The sequence below is a fragment of the Odocoileus virginianus genome, chromosome 33 (assembly GCF_023699985.2).
Source record: "Odocoileus virginianus isolate 20LAN1187 ecotype Illinois chromosome 33, Ovbor_1.2, whole genome shotgun sequence".
NCBI lineage: Eukaryota > Metazoa > Chordata > Mammalia > Artiodactyla > Cervidae > Odocoileus > Odocoileus virginianus.
Genome location: NC_069706.1, coordinates 4,618,504 through 4,637,044, shown reverse-complemented (window position 1 = coordinate 4,637,044; position 18,541 = coordinate 4,618,504). Strand labels below are relative to the sequence as shown.

Here is an 18,541-nt window from a genome sequence, read left to right as displayed (position 1 = left end):
CTTGATTCCAGCTTGTGCTTCATCTAGCCTAGCGTTTCTCATGATGGACTCTGCACATGAGTTAAATAAGCAGGGTGACAATATACAGTCTTGACGTACTCCTTTTCCTATTTGGAACCAGTCTGTTGTTCCATGTCCAGTTCTAACTGTTGCTTCCTGACCTGCACTTAAATAAACTGTCTGCTTAAGGTGTGGGTCCACCATGATGCAAAATCACCACAGCACACATTTTCAAAGCCACAGGTCTCACACTAAACTTCTAGTTATTTATTTATGCCCTTACTTTATACAAGAGATAAAAGACATGGGGTTGTGTGAGGAAGCAAAATAACAATTGTGGATCATTTGTTCTGTGTGAGGTACTGTCTTCGGATTACGAAATTTTCAAATTCAAATCGATCTTTTTTGGGGGGGTGGTTTTCATTCTTGCCATTGTATGGATAAGAGACCTGTTCAGCAGTGAAGTGACTTGACCGCAGGTGCATAACTTATAAATTGTGGACCCATGATTCTTATCTCATCTTTAAGAGTCCAGAGCACGCGGCTTTCTCCACTGTAACCCTCTTGGCTCAGTAGCTCAACTTTCTCTTGTAAAATGTTCTCACTTCTCAAGTGACGTGGAACAGCCAGGACTGGCCTTTTGTTCACAGCAAAAGAAATTCAGTCTCTTCTCAAAAGTTCTGGCTTCTCTCCAACTGGGCCAGAGTGTTCAGAGGCTCTGTAACCCCTGGATCTGCCTTTCTGAGACTCAGGACTGAAACAAGAAAAATGCATGATCCTTGGCCTGGGTTCAGATTTCCTTCGAGATGGACACAGGGATTGGTGGAAGCAAGTACCTTTCTCTGAGGCCACCAGGTTCTGCCACCTGCATTGCTTCCCACTGCAATTATTTGGGATAGTGAGACTGTAATATCAATCAATCTCACTTCGATTGCTTTGCCATGAAATAGGAGCTGGCCAATTTGTCAAAATTGAGGCCCTCCACGGGGTTTATATTGCCATTAAACTATCAACAGGAAATCATTAAGGTGAGGCAAGAAACCAACCGGTAACTGAAAAGAAATTATTTTTTTTTTCAAACATCCTCGCCTGCAACCTTCTTTGTCTGGCTGTCAGTGCAGCCACGTGGGGCTGGGTCTCAGATCTCCGAGCCGCCTTGCAGTCGGAGATGGAGAGAACTCAGACGCAGGCATTTGCAATCCAGTGGCTGCGCCCAGGTTACTTGGTTCTCTCGCAGCAGGGCAAGCTGCGTGACGACAAACGGCGGGGGTTGGTGGGGGAGGGATGTGTATGCATTTGTGCGATAAAACAGGCTTAATGATTCCGAAGGGGAAAGAGTCCAGGAGACGTACAGTAGCAACTCGGGAACAAAATGGAACCATGCAGGGCCAATTAATGTGCAAATGTGTGTGTGCTGAACTTGCATTCCATTCATCTTATGGACATGAAAATTGGGCCATTTATCTGTTATATTATGTATGTGACATCTTAGTTTGGTTCTTACAGGCTGCTTGGGGACAAAGGGCCGTGTGCTTTGCGGCAAGCAGAGGGAATTTAAGATAAATTCTTCAGCTGTCATAAACATTGCTGGGCAGAATTTGGTCAGAAGATAAAGCTCTTTCCTCTGCAGGGTTTTAACATTTCTCAATAGTCCATGTGCCATCTTATTAAAACTGTGTGTGGGGCGGGGAGGGGTGGCATATGCCATGAAAAATTATTGGCACAAACAGCTTGCTGTCATGTTTTCAAAGTCCAGATTTAGCAAACGTTATTCACATATTCACTGTCAATCTGCAGAAAGAAAGGGAACTGGCAAAGCCATTCATTCTCACTGCTTCTGTGGGTTTGTAATTCTTCTTGTCTGCCTTTTACCAACGTCTCCTCCACAGGTGGGGTTTGTTCTGTTTAAATTACAACTGTTTGTCTGTACTTAGTGGGGGAAAAAAAGAAAGTCATTTGAGAAGGAAAAGGACTTCACAGAAGCACTTTCTCAGAGCCACTATTATTTACCTAACAGAGCATGCCATGAATATGGATCACACATTAAATAATGGTGATCGCTTGCTTTGATGAATTGCCATTAGAAATTCAATTAATAAAAGGTTACCTCCCTGCAGTAGTGCAAAAAATATGATCTGGCTCCAACAATTATAACTTAGCCTTGGAAACACTGGTTAGGAGAAAGGAAAAGTTTTGTGTGTGTGTTTTAAACCTGTTCCATCTGTGACATAGGATTCTGGAATTAAAATGAATGCATGAATGAATGGGTGAGCTTAGGCTATTTTTGATCCACAGTTTTGTCTCTGTGCTGAGAGCTCTACACTTCCTCATTCCCTTGTTTTCATTATCTTGTGTTATACTCTTTAGGCTGTGTTTTTTCATTTTTGTTGCTGATTTTTGTTTTACCCAGGTAGCTTCATTGCTTTCCTTGGTATACAAATTATATACCATAAAGTACACTCATGTACACTCATGTACACTAAGCACTCAGTACTTAGGTGCAGAGCTCCATAAATTCCACACATGATGGCCCCCTATGTAACCATATCTAGATGAAGGTGTTGAGTATTCCCATTGCCCAGCTGGCTCTCTTGTGTCCTGACCTAAAGGTAACCCAGACTGTTACTTTTATCACCCATTCAGAGGTGGGTGCTGATTTATATGTAAATGAAATCATACAGGATGTATTTTTAACTCAACATTATTACTCTGGGCTTTCCTGGTAGCTCAGTGGTAAAGAATCCCCCTGCCAAAGCAGGAGACACAAATTCAATCCCTGATCCAAGAAGATCCCACATGCCACAGAGCAAATAAACCCTTTGCACCACAACTATTGAGCCTGTGCTCTAGAGCTTGGGAGCCACAACTACTGAAGCCCACTGGCTGCAACTACTAAAGCCCAGTGCACTAGAGCCCATGCTCCAAAACAAGAAAAGTTATCACAATGAGAAGCCAGCGTACCGCAGCTGCAGAGTAGCCCCTGCTTGTCATAATTAGAGAAAAGCCCAAGCAGCAGTGAAGACCCAGCACAGCCAAAAGTAAACAAAAACTTTTTAAAAAGTCATAATGTTTAAGTAGTTATCTAAAATTCATAAAGACTATTTCCTCTATCCATTGATAACTATTTTTGATTAGCATCCTATATTCCATGGTATGACTATATCACAATTTATTCATGATCCTGTTAATGGACATTAACTTTGTTTCTATTTTTTGGCTATGATAAATAAAGCTTCTATGAAAATTATCATGTACATCTTTTGGTGGCCATTGGGCACACAAGCAGGAGTGGAATTGCTAGAACATTAAACATTATTTCACCCAAGTTTAAAGTATTGCGAGTCTCCAAAACTCCAATTTTCAATCTGGAAATAATGATAACAAAAACCCTGCCATGTGTGATTTCTGTGAAATTGAAAAGGGGCAACAGATGTAAAGGTGTTTTATTGTTGATTATTTGTTTTAAACTGCCAAATGTAGCACAAATGTGAGACTGTTCCTGGGGGGTTGAGGGGCAGAGAAGATGAGTGTGTGAAGCATTAGTCCCTCAACACAGTTGTGTCCGACTCTTTGCGACTGCATGAACTGTGGCCCACCAAGGCTCCTCTGCCCATGGAGTTCTCCAGGCAAGAATGCTGGAGTGGGTTACCATTTTCTTCTCCAGGGGATGGGGATCATAGGACACAAGCATCTGGCCATGGTGCTGATCCTAGAGCACTGAGACATATGCAGATATGCTCTATTCACAGAAAGCAGAGTCAGCCCTCAAGGAGTGACACAGCTACCATTTATCCACACCCACTATGCACCAGACCATGATCTGGGTGGTTTACATGCTGCTATTCATATACTGAAATCCTGTCCCCCAAGGTGATGGCATTAGGAGGTGGGGGGTGTCTGGAGGTGATTACACCTCAGGAGTAGGATTAGTTCCCTTGTAAGAAGAGATGTTGGATATTCATTGGATAGTGGGTATTCATTGGAAGGACTAATGCTGAAACTGAAGCTCCAATACTTTAGCCACCTGATGCGAAGAGTTGACTTACTGGAAAAGACCCTGATGCTGGGAAAGATTGAAGGCAGGAAAAGAAGGGGATGACAGAGGATGAGATGGTCAATAGCATCACTGACTCAATGGACTTGAATGTGAGCAAACTCTGGGAGGTAGTAAAAGACAGGGAAGACTGGCATGCTGCAGACCACGGGGTCACAGAGAGTCAGACACGACTGAGCAACTGAACAAGAAGAAGAAGAGACAGAAGAACTTGCTCTCTGTTTTCCTGTCATGTGAGGATACGATAAGATAACTATCTGAAAACCAGAATGAGGGTCCTCACCAGACACCAGATCTGCCAGTACCTTGATCTTGAACTTCCCATCTGTCTAAACTGTGAATAATGAATTTCTGTTGTTTAAGTCCCCAGTCCATGAACTGACTAAGACACAGGGCATGGCAGTCATCAGCCAGCCCTTTGTACCTTGCTGGACACAATTACAAACCCCAGCTCACTCTCTCTCTCTCTCATTAGCTGAATTGTTCTAGGAAAGTCACTGAGTCTCTCTGAGCCTCGGTTTATTCTTCTATGAAATGGGGACTATAACAGTGGATACATCCTGAGATTTCTGTAAGGATTTTATAAGGTGATGCATGTGAAATCTTTACATAATGAATGGTATATGGTAAGTCCTGGATACATGGAAACTAGTTCTCTGTTTAGAGTAAATCAAAAGTAAACATGGCATGGCTCTTTTAATGCTCTCAGCAGCCTTGTGTGATGTATTGCCATTCTCACTCTGAAAACAAGGAAAGGAGCTTTGGGTGGACACAGGACTGGCCCAAGGAATTGCCCCAAGACCATCAGGAAGCAGGTGGCACTAGCAGCTCCTTATCCCACTCCATCCTTCTGCATCCTGACCCTCTTCCCCTCCCAATGATCTGCCTCACCAGGCATCTAAAGTAACATTCACACCACTCATAAACCACGTGCCAAGTTACTTCAGTCGTGTCTGACTCTTTGTAACCCTATGGACTGTGGCCTGTCAGGCTCCTTTGTCCATGAGATTCTCCAGGCAAGAATACTGGAGCAGGTTGTCACACCCTCCCCTCCAGGGGATCTTCCCCACCCAGGGATGAAACTGGTGTCTCTTACATCACCTGCATTGGCAGGCAGGTTCTTTACCACTAGCACCACATGGGAAGCCCAGTGAACCACAGTCCCTGGAAAACTTTAGCACACCAAGCTATCCTATCCAAGGATGCAGACATCTGAACTGGAGTTTCCACTCTTTGCAATGATCTCCCCTTGAGTTTTGTAGAACACTGCCAGCATCTGCCTTCACACTCCTTATTCCATATGACCCCCTGAAAATCATGGGATGGGTCCAAATGAGCCGAGTTACCCTCACTGAGTACATGAGAAAAGTAAGTCTCAGCAGAGAAAGTGATGGATGCATGAGGTCACACAGAACCGAGGCTGTGGAGGCCCTGGTCAAGGCCTATTGCTGTATATACCTGGTAACTTGCAATTGGGATGACAACAGCTCCATGGCCCTGGGTATATTTTGCAGGTACCCATTCAGTGACGTCATGTACAATTCCTCATGGATGACCACCCTGCTGGTGGCTGCTGATAAACATCTTTTTAAATTCTCTACCTACTGTCAGCATCAGTCACAGTTCCCTTACTGCCCCAGAGGGTGAACCGGGAGAGGAAAAAGAGGGAGGGAATGGAAACCACCAGAGAGACAGATGGAGGTCTCACTGCTGAAGCAAGGACTTGTCTCGATGGAGCTAGAATCATCATGTGGATATTCAGACTCTGGAGTCACCAAGACAGAAGCAAGTAGGAGACCCAGCTTTGAGGCCATCCACCGTCTTTATCAGGCTACTCAGCACGCAGTCCATAAAGAGTACCAGGGGAGAACCAGTCGACCCCAAACCCGCCACCACACAACTGACAAAACAGGAGACAAATCTCCAGGAGACTGTGCAGAGCACAGTCACAACCACAGCACCCACTCCATGCATCACAAAAAGAAAATGGTTTCAGAGTGTCCTCCAAACAGACAACAAAACCACATTTCCTACCTCAGTTTTGCTGGCAGCCAGGCTTGCCGAAACCTGCAAGTTAAAAGAAAAAGACATTAGTATTGATTCAACAAGAAGGTAATTGGATTAATTGTCTTTTTAAAGGAACTGGCATCAATAATTTGTTATGACCCGAGGGGACAATGGGTGGGACACACACACACACACACACACACACACACACACATGCGGAGGTGCTTTTTCTTCTAGCAAGCACAGGAGCAAGATTTGTTTTTCCAGTCCTGTGAATAAGGTGAAAAGGATAATTAATATTTTCAACACATTATAACAATCTTGCCAGGAAGAAAAAAGGGGAAGGGCTGTGTGCAATGCCCATGCACTGATAATGATTAAATGAACACCAAAAAAGCAAAGGCATTGAAGACATTGAGGGTTTTTTTTTTTCCATGAAAGTTTTGAGTCAGTGTTCTGAAAAGATACAACTACAAACTACAGAAACGGCAACCTTCTGTTCCAAAATGCCTCAAAACACTCTGAACTAAAGAGTGATGCCAGGCATTGTGCCATGTTCTTTATGTCATTCCCAGAACAACTTTTATTATCCCATTTCATTGCTGAGAGTATTGGGCTTAGAAGAAAAGTAATCTTTTCCAGCTCAGAAAGTTATTCAGTAGAGGAAGTTAGATTTAAGCTCAAGAAAAAGTCACAGACTTTCAGGCTTCTACCCACAGCCCATTCTGAACTAAAGGACTTGATTTATTTTATTTATTTATATTGCAACTGTACTTTTATGTTTATTTTTTTCCCAATTATTATTTGTCAGTTGGAGGCTAATTACTTTACAATATTGTAGTGGTTTTTGCCATACATTGACATGAATCAGCCATGGATTTACATGTGTTCCCCATCCTGAACCCCCCTCCCACCTCCCTCCCCATCCCATCCCTCTGGGTCATCCCAGTGCACCAGCCCCAAGCACTTGTCTCATGCATCCAACCTGGACTGGAGATCTGTTTCACACTTGATAATATAGATGTTTTGATGCTGTTCTCTCAGATCATCCCACCCTTGCCTTCTCCCATAGAGTTCAAAAGTCTGTTCTATACATCTGGGTCTCTTTTTCTGTCTTGCATATAGGGTTATCATTACCATCTTTCTAAATTGCATATATGTGTGTTAGTATACTGTAATGGTCTTTATCTTTCTGGCTTACTTCGCTCTGTATAAAGGGCTCCAGTTTCATCCACCTCATTAGAACTGATTCAAATGAATTCTTTTTAATGGCTGAGTAATATTCCATGGTGTATATGTACCACAGCTTCCTTATCCATTCATCTGCTGATGAGCATCTAGGTTGCTTCCATGTCCTGGCTATTATAAAGTGCTGCGATGAACATTGGGGTGCATGTGTCTCTTTCAGATCTGGTTTCCTCGGTGTGTATGCCCAGGAGTGGGATTGCTGGGTCATATGGCACTTCTATTTCCAGTTTTTTAAGGAATCTCCACACTGTTCTCCATAGTGGCTGTACTAGTTTGCATTCCCACCAACAGTGTAAGAGGGTTCCCTTTTCTCCACACCCTCTCCAGCATTTATTGCTTGTAGACTTTTGGATAGCAGCCATTCTGACTGGTGTGTAATGGTACCTCATTGTGGTTTTGATTTGCATTTCTCTAATAATGAGTGATGTTGAGCATCTTTTCATGTCCATGTCAGCCATCTGTATGTCTTCTTTGGAGAAATGTGTGTTTAGATCTTTGGCCCATTTTTTGATTGGGTCATTTATTTTTCTAGAATTGAGCTGCAGGAGTTGCTTGTATGTTTTTGAGATTAATCCTTTGTCTGTTTCTTCATTTGCTATTATTTTCTCCCATTCTGAAGGCTGTCTTTTCACCTTGCTTATAGTTTCCTTTGTTGTGCAAAAGCTTTTAAGTTTCATTAGGTCCCATTTGTTTATCTTTGCTTTTATTTCCAATATTCTGGGAGGTGGGTCATAGAGGATCTTGCTGTGACTTACGTCGGAGAGTGTTTTGCCTATGTTCTCCTCTAGGAGTTTTATAGTTTCTAGTCTTACATTTAGATCTTTAATCCATTTTGAGTTTATTTTTGTGTATGGTGTTAGAAAGTGTTCTAGTTTCATTCTTATACAAGTGGTTGACCAGTTTTCCCAGCACCACTTGTTAAAGAGGTTGTCTTTTTTCCATTGTATATTCCTGCCTCCTTTGTCAAAGATAAGGTGTCCATGGGTATGTGGATTTATCTCTGGGCTTTCTATTTTGTTCCATTGATCTATATTTCTTTGTGCCAGTACCATACTGTCTTGATGACTGTGGCTTTGTACTAGAGCCTGAAGTCAGGCAGGTTGATTCCTCCAGTTCCATTCTTCTTTCTCAAGATTGCTTTGGCTATTCGAGGTTTTTTGTATTTCCATACAAAGTGTGAAATTATTTGTTCTAGTTCTGTGAAGAATACTATTGGTAGCTTGACAGGGATTGCATTGAATCTATAGATTGCTTTGGGTAGTATAGCCATTTTGACAATATTGATTCTTCCAATCCATGAACACAGTATATTTCTCCATCTGCTTGTGTCCTCTTTGATTTCTTTCATCAGTGTTTTATAGTTTTCTATGTATAGGTCTTTTGTTACTTTAGGTAGATATACTCCTAAGTATTTTATTCTTTTTGTTGCAATGGTGGATGGTATTATTTCCTTAATTTCTCTTTCTGTTTTCTCATTGTTAGTGTATAGGAATGCAAGGGATTTCTGTGTGTTAATTTTATATCCTGCAACTTTACTATATTCATTGATTAGCTTTAGTAATTTTCTGGTAGAGTCTTTAGTGTTTTCTATGTAGAGGATCATGTCATCTGCAAACAGTGAGAGTTTCACTTCTTCTTTTCCTATATGGATTCCTTTTCCTTTTCTGCTCTGATTGCTGTAGCCAAAACTTCCAAAACTATTTTGAATAGTAGTGGTGAGAGTGGGCACCCTTGTCTTGTTCCTGATTTTAGGGGAAATGCTTTCAATTTTTCACCATTGAGGATAATGTTTGCTGTGGGTTTGTCATATATAGGTTTTATTATGTTGAGGTATGTTCCTTCTATTCCTGCTTTCTGGACAGTTTTTATCATAAATGGATGTTGAAGTTTGTCAAAGGCTTTTTCTGCATCTATTGAGATAATCATATGGTTTTTATCTTTCAATTTGTTAATGTGGTGTATTACATTGATTGATTTGTGGATATTAAAGAAACCTTGCATTCCTGGGATAAAGCCCACTTGGTCATAATGTATGGTTTTTTTAAATATGTTGTTGGATTCTGTTTGCTAGAATTTTGTTAAGGATTTTTGCATCTATGTTCATCAGTGATATTGGCCTGTAGTTTTCTTTTTTGTGGCATCTTTGTCTGGTTTTGGAATTAGGGTGATGGTGGCCTCATAGAATGAGTTTGGAAGTTTGCCTTCTTCTGCAATAAAGGATTTGGTTTAGACTCCACCCACCATGTTCAAGGCGGCTTCCCAGGTGGTACTAGTAGTATAGAACCTGCCTGCCAAGGCACAAGACATAAGAGAGGTGGGTTCAATCCCTAGGCAGGGAAGATCCCCTGGAGGACGGCATGGCAACTCACTCTGGTATTCTCACCTACAGAATCCCATGGACAGAGAAGCCTGGTGGGCTACAGTCTATAGGGTCACAAAGAGTTGGACACGACTAAAGCAACTTAGCACACACACGTGCACCAAGTTCATATATGCGGAGAGGGAATCTCCTATCTAGGGGCAGACAGGGCGTTATTTTTCCCCTGATAAGTCCAGGAATTCTCTCCCTCACAACTCTCTACTTATACCTGAGACTGACCTGGCCATCCTCAGCCTTATTTGCCTCCCAGTCGGCTATGAACTGAGTTGAGTCTACTCCCACTCCAAATTCATGAAGTTCTAACCCTCAATGTGATGGTATTTGGAGGTGAGCCCTTGGGAGATGATTAGGTTTAAATGAGGTCTGAGTGAGGCCCCCAGGATGCGATTAGGGCCTTTTATGAGACACCAGAGTTGCCTCCTGTCTCTCTGTTCACCTGCTTGTACCAAGAAAAGGCCATATGAAGACACAGTAAGAAGGTGACCATGTGATATCCACCAAGAGAACCCTCACCAGACACAACCCTGCTGGCTTCTTGATGGCAAACATCCAGTCTCCAGAACTGGAAGGAACAAACCCCTGTTGTTTAATCCACCCAGTCTATAGTATTTTGTAACCCAAGTTACCCAAGCTCACGAAGACAAGCCAATAGCACCTCACAGCTGTGAATCCAACTAAGGGCTTAAGAATGCATGGGTTCCTGAGTTAGATGAATAGGCCTGTAGCCCCACTGGCCCAGTTCCCATTACCCTCACTCCTGCGCTCACCCCCAAGGAACTAGACCAGCCCTCGCTGAAGCCATTGGCCCCAGAAGCAGCTGAGACAGTGCCCGCTTCCCACTGGGCAGCTTGTAAGCATCATCAGCCTGCTAAACAGGAGGTCAGCCTTTAAACCGACCTCAGCCAAGAGGATGCATTAGTTAGTGTCCTGAGGATTAGCAAGGCATGAGTCTGGGGGCCAGCCCTGGGGAAACCGCCAAGGTGTGATGAATACCGGAGTCCAGGGCCCCCCCTCCTCACCGTCCTGTCCTTCCCTGCCCTCTGTCCTTTCCAAGCTGGGGCTTGGAGAGCAGCTGGTCCCAAAAAAAGTGGCCATATCCCTAAAGACAAGTGCAGAAGGTCCCTGGCTACATAGCTGTGTGTGTGTGTGTGTGTGTGTGTGTGTGTGTGCATATGAGTGTGTGTAGTGAAGTTTGCCATTCAACAGCTGCAGGTCTCTGGCAACACATGACAATACAGTTCTCAGTTGCCCTCTCTAACTTCCTCCGCTTCGTAATCTTAGTCTGAGTCTCCTAACGTTGTGCATTTTGGGTCGCACGACCCCTTTCATTCCTCCCTATTAGGCAAGCCCGCTTCTTGCATCTTCCTTAGCTAAACACACACCAACAAAGAGGTGTAGGCGTGGCTTTCACAGAAGCACTGCTGGTCGTAACAAGACGCTTCTAAAACATTTTAAAATTTGTTTAAATTGGAGGATTATTACTTTACAATATTGCAATTTTTTTTTGCCATACATCAGTACAAATCGGCCATAGGTATACATGTGTCCCCCACATCCTGAACCTCCCCCCTCTTCCCTCCCCACCCTCTCTCTCCAGGTGGTCCACAGAGCACCAACTTTGGGTACCCTGTGTCATACATCAAATTCCCACTGGCTGTCTGTTTTATATACGGTAATGTATATGTTTCAATGCTGTTCTCTCAAACCATCCCGCCCTCTCCTCTGAGTCCGAAAGCCTGTTTATTGCATGTGTCGCCTTTGCTGCCCTGCACATACGATCGTCGGTACCAGAAAAGGACATTTCTAAAACATTGTTAAAGGGACATTTCTAAAACACTGTTAAGGCCATTTGCATTCAAATCATGAAAGCAAAGAATGGTTCCAGTGAAACACAACACATGTAACCTGGATGTGGCTGCTGGACTGCCAGCTTCCGATGCTCTAAGCCAAATCAATTACAATCCAGCCACATTATAAAATAGTATGCTACAACCAGAATGAATGGGCTGAATCCCAACATTTTGACATGAAAAAATTCTACAACACTTACTGCTAATGGACGGGAAAAGATGGAGAACAGCACACACACAATGTTGTTGTTTAGTCGCTAAGTCATGTCTGTCTCTTCTGCGACCCCATAAACTGTAGCCTGTCAGGCTCCCTTGTCCATGGGATTCTCCAGAAAATAATACTAGAATGGATTGCCATTTCCTTCTCCACCATACAATGATACCAATATTCTAAAAAAATTAACTGAAGTATGTAAACATTATGGGGCTTCCCAGGTGGCTCAGTGGTAAAGAATCCACCTGCCAACGCAGGAGAGAGAGGAGACGTGGGTTTGATTCCTGGGTCAGGAAGACCCCCTGGAGAAGGAAATGGCAACCCACTTCAGTACCCTTGCCTGGGAAATCCCATGAACAGCAGAGCCCGGCGGTACAGTCCATGGGGTCACAAGAGAGTCAGACACAACAGAGTAATGAAGCACAGCACACACATATATATTATATATTCCCATAACTGAGCAGGACCCTATGGGGCCTTTCCAGGACAGACCACTCCCCATAGCCTCTGCTTTAGCTCCTCTCTGAAGTACTTAGATAACAGAATCTGATGCACATTTCCTGACTTGTTTCACAGATGCTAAAACCCCCACCAAATGGAAGAAGTTAAGTACTTGATGACCATGAGCACGTAGCCCCCAGACCTACAGGTGCCTGATGATTGATAATGTTAGCCCCTGGGACATCATCCTGTTAAGTCACCATCAACCAATCAGAGAGCTGTGCAGGAGCTGATCATATACTCTGTGGCCCCCTTCCACCACCCGGCCTTAAAAAATGTCTCCCTAGGGCTTCCCTGGTGGCTCAGTGGTAAAGAATTCGCCTGCCAACGCAGAGGACACGGGTTCAATCGCTGCTTCTGGAGGATCCCACTTGCCGTGCAGCAACCAAGCCAGGGTGTGTGCCACGACTACTGAGCCTGTGCTCTAGAGCCCGTGAGCCACAACAAAGAGCAGCCCCCACGCACTGCAGCTAGAGGAAAGCCCCCACATCAGTGAAGGGCCAGCACAGCCAGTAGACAAATAAGCAAACCTCCCTGAAACCCAACAGGGAGTCTGGGTGCTTTTGAGCACTAGGCCCCCAGGACTCCTTGCTTGGCACCTGCAATAAACTCTGCACTTTTCTTCACCACAAGCCAGTGTCAGCAGATGGGGCAGTGGACCCAACTTTGGTTTGGTAACATTCCTCCTCCCATCCTCACCTCTTCAGTCACACACACGCGTGTGCACACACACACACACACACACACACACACAGAGAGATGTCTAAAAATATGTCTAGGAGGATACACATCGAACCAACAAAAGTTTTACCTCTAAGGAGGAATTTGGAACATGGCTGGGGCTTGATGGTTTGAGGAAAGTCATGGGGAACTTTCTCTTTTCCTGAATTTTATGAAAATTTTTCATTGAGCATGTATCTGTGTATTATTTGTCAAGCTAAACATACATTTAAAATATGATTTTTAAAAAAGTTTTACTGTTCCCTCAAGGTTAATAAGAGAATCTACAGAAATGTTGGCTTGTCTCATTGAAGGGAGAACTAAAAACTGCTCTCTTTCCCATTCATATAAATGATGACACAGAGAAGGTGAGTCATATGGTGATGCAGTAGGGAGTGGTGGGACTTGTGGACAATTGGAGATAAACCTCATTTCATTTATGACTTATAATTCTACTTTTAGATAAATATATGAAAATCCTCTTGATAGGGGTGAAAGAGAGTGAAAAGGCTAGCTTAAAAATCAACATTCCAAAACCTAAAATCATGGCCTCTGGTTTCATCACTCCATGGCAAATAGATGGGGAAAAAGTGGAAACAGTGATAGATTTTATTTTGGGGGGCTCCAAAATTACTGTGGATGATGACTGCAGCCACGAAATTAAAAGACACTTGTTCCTTGGAAGGAAAGCTTTGACAAACCTAGACAGCATATTAAAAAAACAGCAGAAACATCATTTTGCTGACAAAGGTCCATCAAGTCAAAGCTATGGCTTTTCCAGTAGTCATGTAAGGATGTGAGAGCTGGACCATAAAGAAGGCTGAGTGCCAAAGAACGGATGCTTTCAAATTGTGGTGCTGGAGATGACTCTTGAGAGTCCCTTGGACAGCAAGGAGATCAAACCCTAAAGGAAATCAAGTCTGAATATTCACAGGAAGGGACTGATGATGAAGCTGAATTTCCAATCCTTTGGCCACCTGACCTGCAGAGCCAATTCATTGGAAAAGACCCTGATCCTGGGAAAGATGGAGGGCAGGAGGAGAAGGGGGAAACAGAGGATGAGATGGTTGGATGGCATCATTGACTCAGTACAAGAGTTTGAGCCAACTCTGGGAGATAGTGAAGAATAGGGAAGCCTCACGTGCTGCAGTCCTTGGGGTCGCAAAGAGTTGGGCATAGTGACTGAACAACAGCAACAATGAAAAGCAAACATTGAAATTAACTAGACTTCTATATATTGTATTCAGTGTCGATTTTACGGTCATAATCATGTGAGATTCACCTCCAACACAGGGATCTCAGGGTTATCCAGGAAGATGGTACCCAGAGCCCTTGGGGCCTGTCCGTAATCCGCTGTGGCAGGTTGGGCAGACAGAGGATGGGGGAGCCAGCTGGGGAGGGAGGGTTCTTTAAGGGCTGCAGCTGCCAGGCTGAGGCGCTTGGCTTTTATCTCGTCAGTAGCAGCCACCATCAGAGGCTTCCTGGCGGGGGGCTGATATGATTAGAGCCCTGTTTGAGGTGGGCCATTCTGTGGACCAGCACAGGGCACAGAAGGAGGGCAGGAAACTCCCGGTGGGACAGTCCTTAGAGCTTTGTTCCAGAGGCTTCCTGTCCCTTTAATCATTTCCCTTCCTCTACCTGTGTTTGAAATCACAAAGATTAAGGGGTTCCTCCTTGCTTGTGCCAGGAACTGGATGTACGTGATTCTTTCAGTCCTCACCTCGACCCTAGGAGCTGGTTCCTGTGCCAGATTTTCAGACAGAGAAACTGAGGTCGGGATGTTAAGTTCCTTTCCTCCAGTCAGGACTGGGACTATGGAGTTTAAACCCAGGTCAGACTCCAAAACTGCCCTCAAGACCCAGGCAGGGATTTTGCCCGTGGAGATATGAGACTTCCCACAAATTAATAGATGTGTTGTCATTCAGTCGCTCAGTAGTGTCCGACTCTTTCTGGCCCCATGGACTGCGGCACACCAGGCTTCCCTGTCCTTCACTATCTCCCAGAGTCTGCTCAAACTCATGTCTGTTGAGACCATAAAATCGTCTCACCCTCTGCCACCCCATTCTCCTCCTGCTCTCAATCTGAGTCAGTTCTTCGCATCAGATGGCCCAATTATTGGAGCTTTAGCATCAGTCCTTCCAATGAATGTTTAGGGTCGATTTCCTTTAGGATTGACTGGTTTGATCTCCTTGCTGTCCAAGGGACTCTCGAGAGTCTTCTCCAGCACCACAATCCAGAAGCATCAATTCTTCAGGGCTCAGCCTTCTTGATGGTCCATCTCTCACATCTGGTACATGATTACTGGAAAAACCATAGATTTGACTAGATAGACCTTTGTCGACAAAGTGACATCTCTACTTTTCAATATGCTGTCTATGTTTATCATAGCTTTTCTTCCAAGGATATTCATCTCTTGCTCACATAACTGTAGGTGAGAGAATGTATTAGAGGCCAGCTGTCCTCCTCCTCCTGGGGCATCATTCAGGACCCCAGGCTGAAAGAGGTCCTGCCATCTTTAACACATAGCTTCAGGTTACCATGACCAGAAAGCCAGATGGAAGAGGATACACGAAGGAACATGAGTGGGTGGTCTTTATGGACCAGACCCAGGAGCCCCGTACATCATTTCGGCTTATATCCCATTGGCTAGAGCTCAGTCACAGGGCCACCTACAACCGCAAGGGGTTTGGACATGTGGTTGGGCTGTATGTCAGAGAAGAGAAGACGGTTGTGCAGAACAGGGCTGGCAGGCCTGGCCACACCTCCTCACTGCAGCCCTGCCTTGCCTGAGACCCCGCTCCCTGGCTCCTTAATAGAAAACCCACCTCCAGTTGATCTCCCCCAACGTTTCCTGGTGATTGATTCTGGCAGATCAAACAGTCTTCTCTTGGCTGAGGTCCCCTCACCTTGCAGCTGGTCCTCTGGGGTGCACAGCCACGTGACTCAAATCTAGCTCTGTGTGTGTTCTCTGGACCCGCAGGAAACTAACAAGTCCTTTCACAAGAGCAAGCCCTTTCACCCTGCTTGAAGCAGCAGAAAGTGGGGACAGGAAGCTGCACCAGCCGGCTGATTCCTCTTCTTGCTGGCGTCCCAGTGTCTACAGGGGATCCCTTTGGAGCTCAGCTGGTCTTCAGGTTGACACTGATAACTCCCCTCTCTCCCCTGAAACCTCTCCAGTCTTCCGCTCACCTCTCTGGTCAGTACTGGCAACAGCAGAGCTGGCTCGTCCCCTTGTGGAGCCCGAGGAGGTCTCTGAGCCCATTGAGCCTGGCCCTCTTTCGAGTATAAGAGGCGCTCAGCATTCCTCTGCCTTCACTTGGGGTCAAAATGATCTATTCTGGGAAAACAGGAAATGTCTTCCAGTCAACCTGCCAAAGGCTGTGAATGTGCTGCCAAACTGGGCCGACTCGTCCCCGAATGGATTAACTCTCTGGGTTGTTTTTGCTGGTGTCAACAGAACACCCTGAAGAGCTGTGGTCAGAGGGCGGGGAAGCAGAACAAACTGTGTGCAATAAGACCAACGAGGCCCCTGCCGCTCCGAAGCTGGGAGGTTCGCCAAGGTCACTTCCCTGACCTGAGAGAGTTGATTTCTCCATAAGCGGTGCACGGGGAAAATTGCCCCCAGGCGGTGTGGATTCCGTGTTGGCTCGTGAGTAGTACACGTTGGTGTCTCCAGCCTGCCTGCTGGGTGTGTGAGCCCTGAGCAATTTGAGGGTCAGTAGGAAAGCTGTGGAGTTGAGTTCCAGGTTCCAAATCTGCTCCCCCTCACCACCACCACTCTAGGTATGTCATCCTGGGCACATGTGGTGACTGAAATCAGCCATGCATTTTGGTGCTTCTCCTATGAAGACGTGGGGTTTATGCTCCCAGCCCTTGAATCCAGGCAGGCTCTAAAACTTCCCTGACCAGGACTTCCCTGGTGCTCCCACTGCAGGGGGACCAGGTTCAATATCTGGTCAGGGAATTACATCCCACATGCTACACTAAGACTCGGAGTGGTCAAATAAATAAATACATTTTAAATAAATATTTGTTTTCCTCTGACTTACTTCACTCTGTGTAATAGGCTCTAGGTTCATCCACCTCATTAAAACTGACTGAAATGTGTTCCTTTTTATGGCTAAGTAGTATTCCATTGGCTTTATCCATTCATCTATCAATGGACATCTAGGTTGCTTCCATATCTGTAACAACCTAGAGGGGTAGGAAAGGGTGGGAGGTGGGAGGGAGGGGACATATATATACCTATGGCTATTTCATATTGATCTATGACAGGAATCAAACCATTATTTTCAAGCAATTATCCTTCAATTAAAAATAAATAAAATTAAATTTAAAAAATAAGAGGAAACAATGACGTCTTTAAAAAAATTTTTAAAAATAAAACTACCCTGATCACCAGATTACAGCAGAAGGAATGTTCTGTCTTTTCCGGGCCAGATTTAAAAGATTGGACGCGCCCACTGCTGTCCAGGGGGCCCTCTCTGGGTGCCCTCGGTGCCCACCAGAGGTCTGAGTGCCCTGAGGCCACATGAAGGCACTCTGATGGACAATCCAGCTGACCCCACACCTGACTCCCTGGCTGATGTGCCAACCACCTCGCACAGCCCCCAGGCAGTTGAATGCCACCAGGAAACCTCAGTCCACCCACGCCCAGCACGCCCTGCCCAGATTCCTGACCCACAAAACCTTGAGCTGTAATGAATGGTTGTTGTTTAGAGCTGTTAAGTTCGGGGTGCTTTGATACACAGCAATAGATGCTCACAACATCTAAGCATAAGTACAAAGGTACTTATGCTCTCTAAGCCTGTAATTTCATACTTATAAAACAGAAAACATGTTTTTACAAGATTGTCCTAAGAATTAAGCAAAAAAATATATGTTTAAAGTCCTTGGTCCCTGGCACACAGCAAGCTGTGAGTTTTAGCTCACAAGCATGTGTGATGTTCTTTGTGCATTTCCACATGCAACAGACGAGGTCAAGCGATGCCTCTTGGAGCACACAATGTGATTTCCAGCTGGTAAAATGTATGTGGGTTGCTCTGAATTCAGATACACCTAGGCTTCATGAATCCTTGCTCTACCACTCACAGGACTTGCCTGGTGGCTCGCAGGTGCCAACGCAGCAGACAGGGGTTCAATTCCTGAGCTGGGAAGTTTCCCTGGAGAAGTAAAGGCAACCCACTCCAGTATTCCTGCCTGGGAAATCCCATGGACAGAGGAGCCTGGTGGGCTACAGTCGATGGGGTAGCCAAACAGTCGGACGTGACTGAGCGACTAAAACAGAGTGTGCACAGCCAAGAGTGCTACCTCTCCTCTCTGGATCTGTTTCTTCAATTGGAAAACAGATATAAAAAGCTATCTTGCCGTCTTTTTGGAGAGGATTCAATGGGAATGTCTGGCCTAGTGTTAGAGATTGAGAAGGAATAACCACATTCTTAGTTTGGTGGCATAACTGTTACAGTAGCAGCAGTCATAATGCTGATATTTTGAGCTCCACTGCATTTAATGGAGCAGTCTTTGAACAGACCCCCTAAAGGGGTACTTCTGAAAGCAGGTAGCATCCC

General features: G+C 44.8%; 1 protein-coding gene across 13 annotated transcripts in view; it reads right to left on the bottom strand.

Annotated features, from left to right (window-relative positions):
- RBFOX1 (RNA binding fox-1 homolog 1) overlaps positions 1-18,541 on the bottom strand; it is a 2,345,672-nt gene that overhangs the window by 1,779,634 nt on the left and 547,497 nt on the right. For all 13 annotated transcript variants that reach the window (XM_070460568.1, XM_070460569.1, XM_070460570.1 and 10 more), the window contains exon 4: positions 6,089-6,121. In XM_070460568.1, coding sequence (XP_070316669.1) covers positions 6,089-6,121 — 33 coding nt within the window. The remainder of the gene's footprint in view (positions 1-6,088; positions 6,122-18,541) is intronic.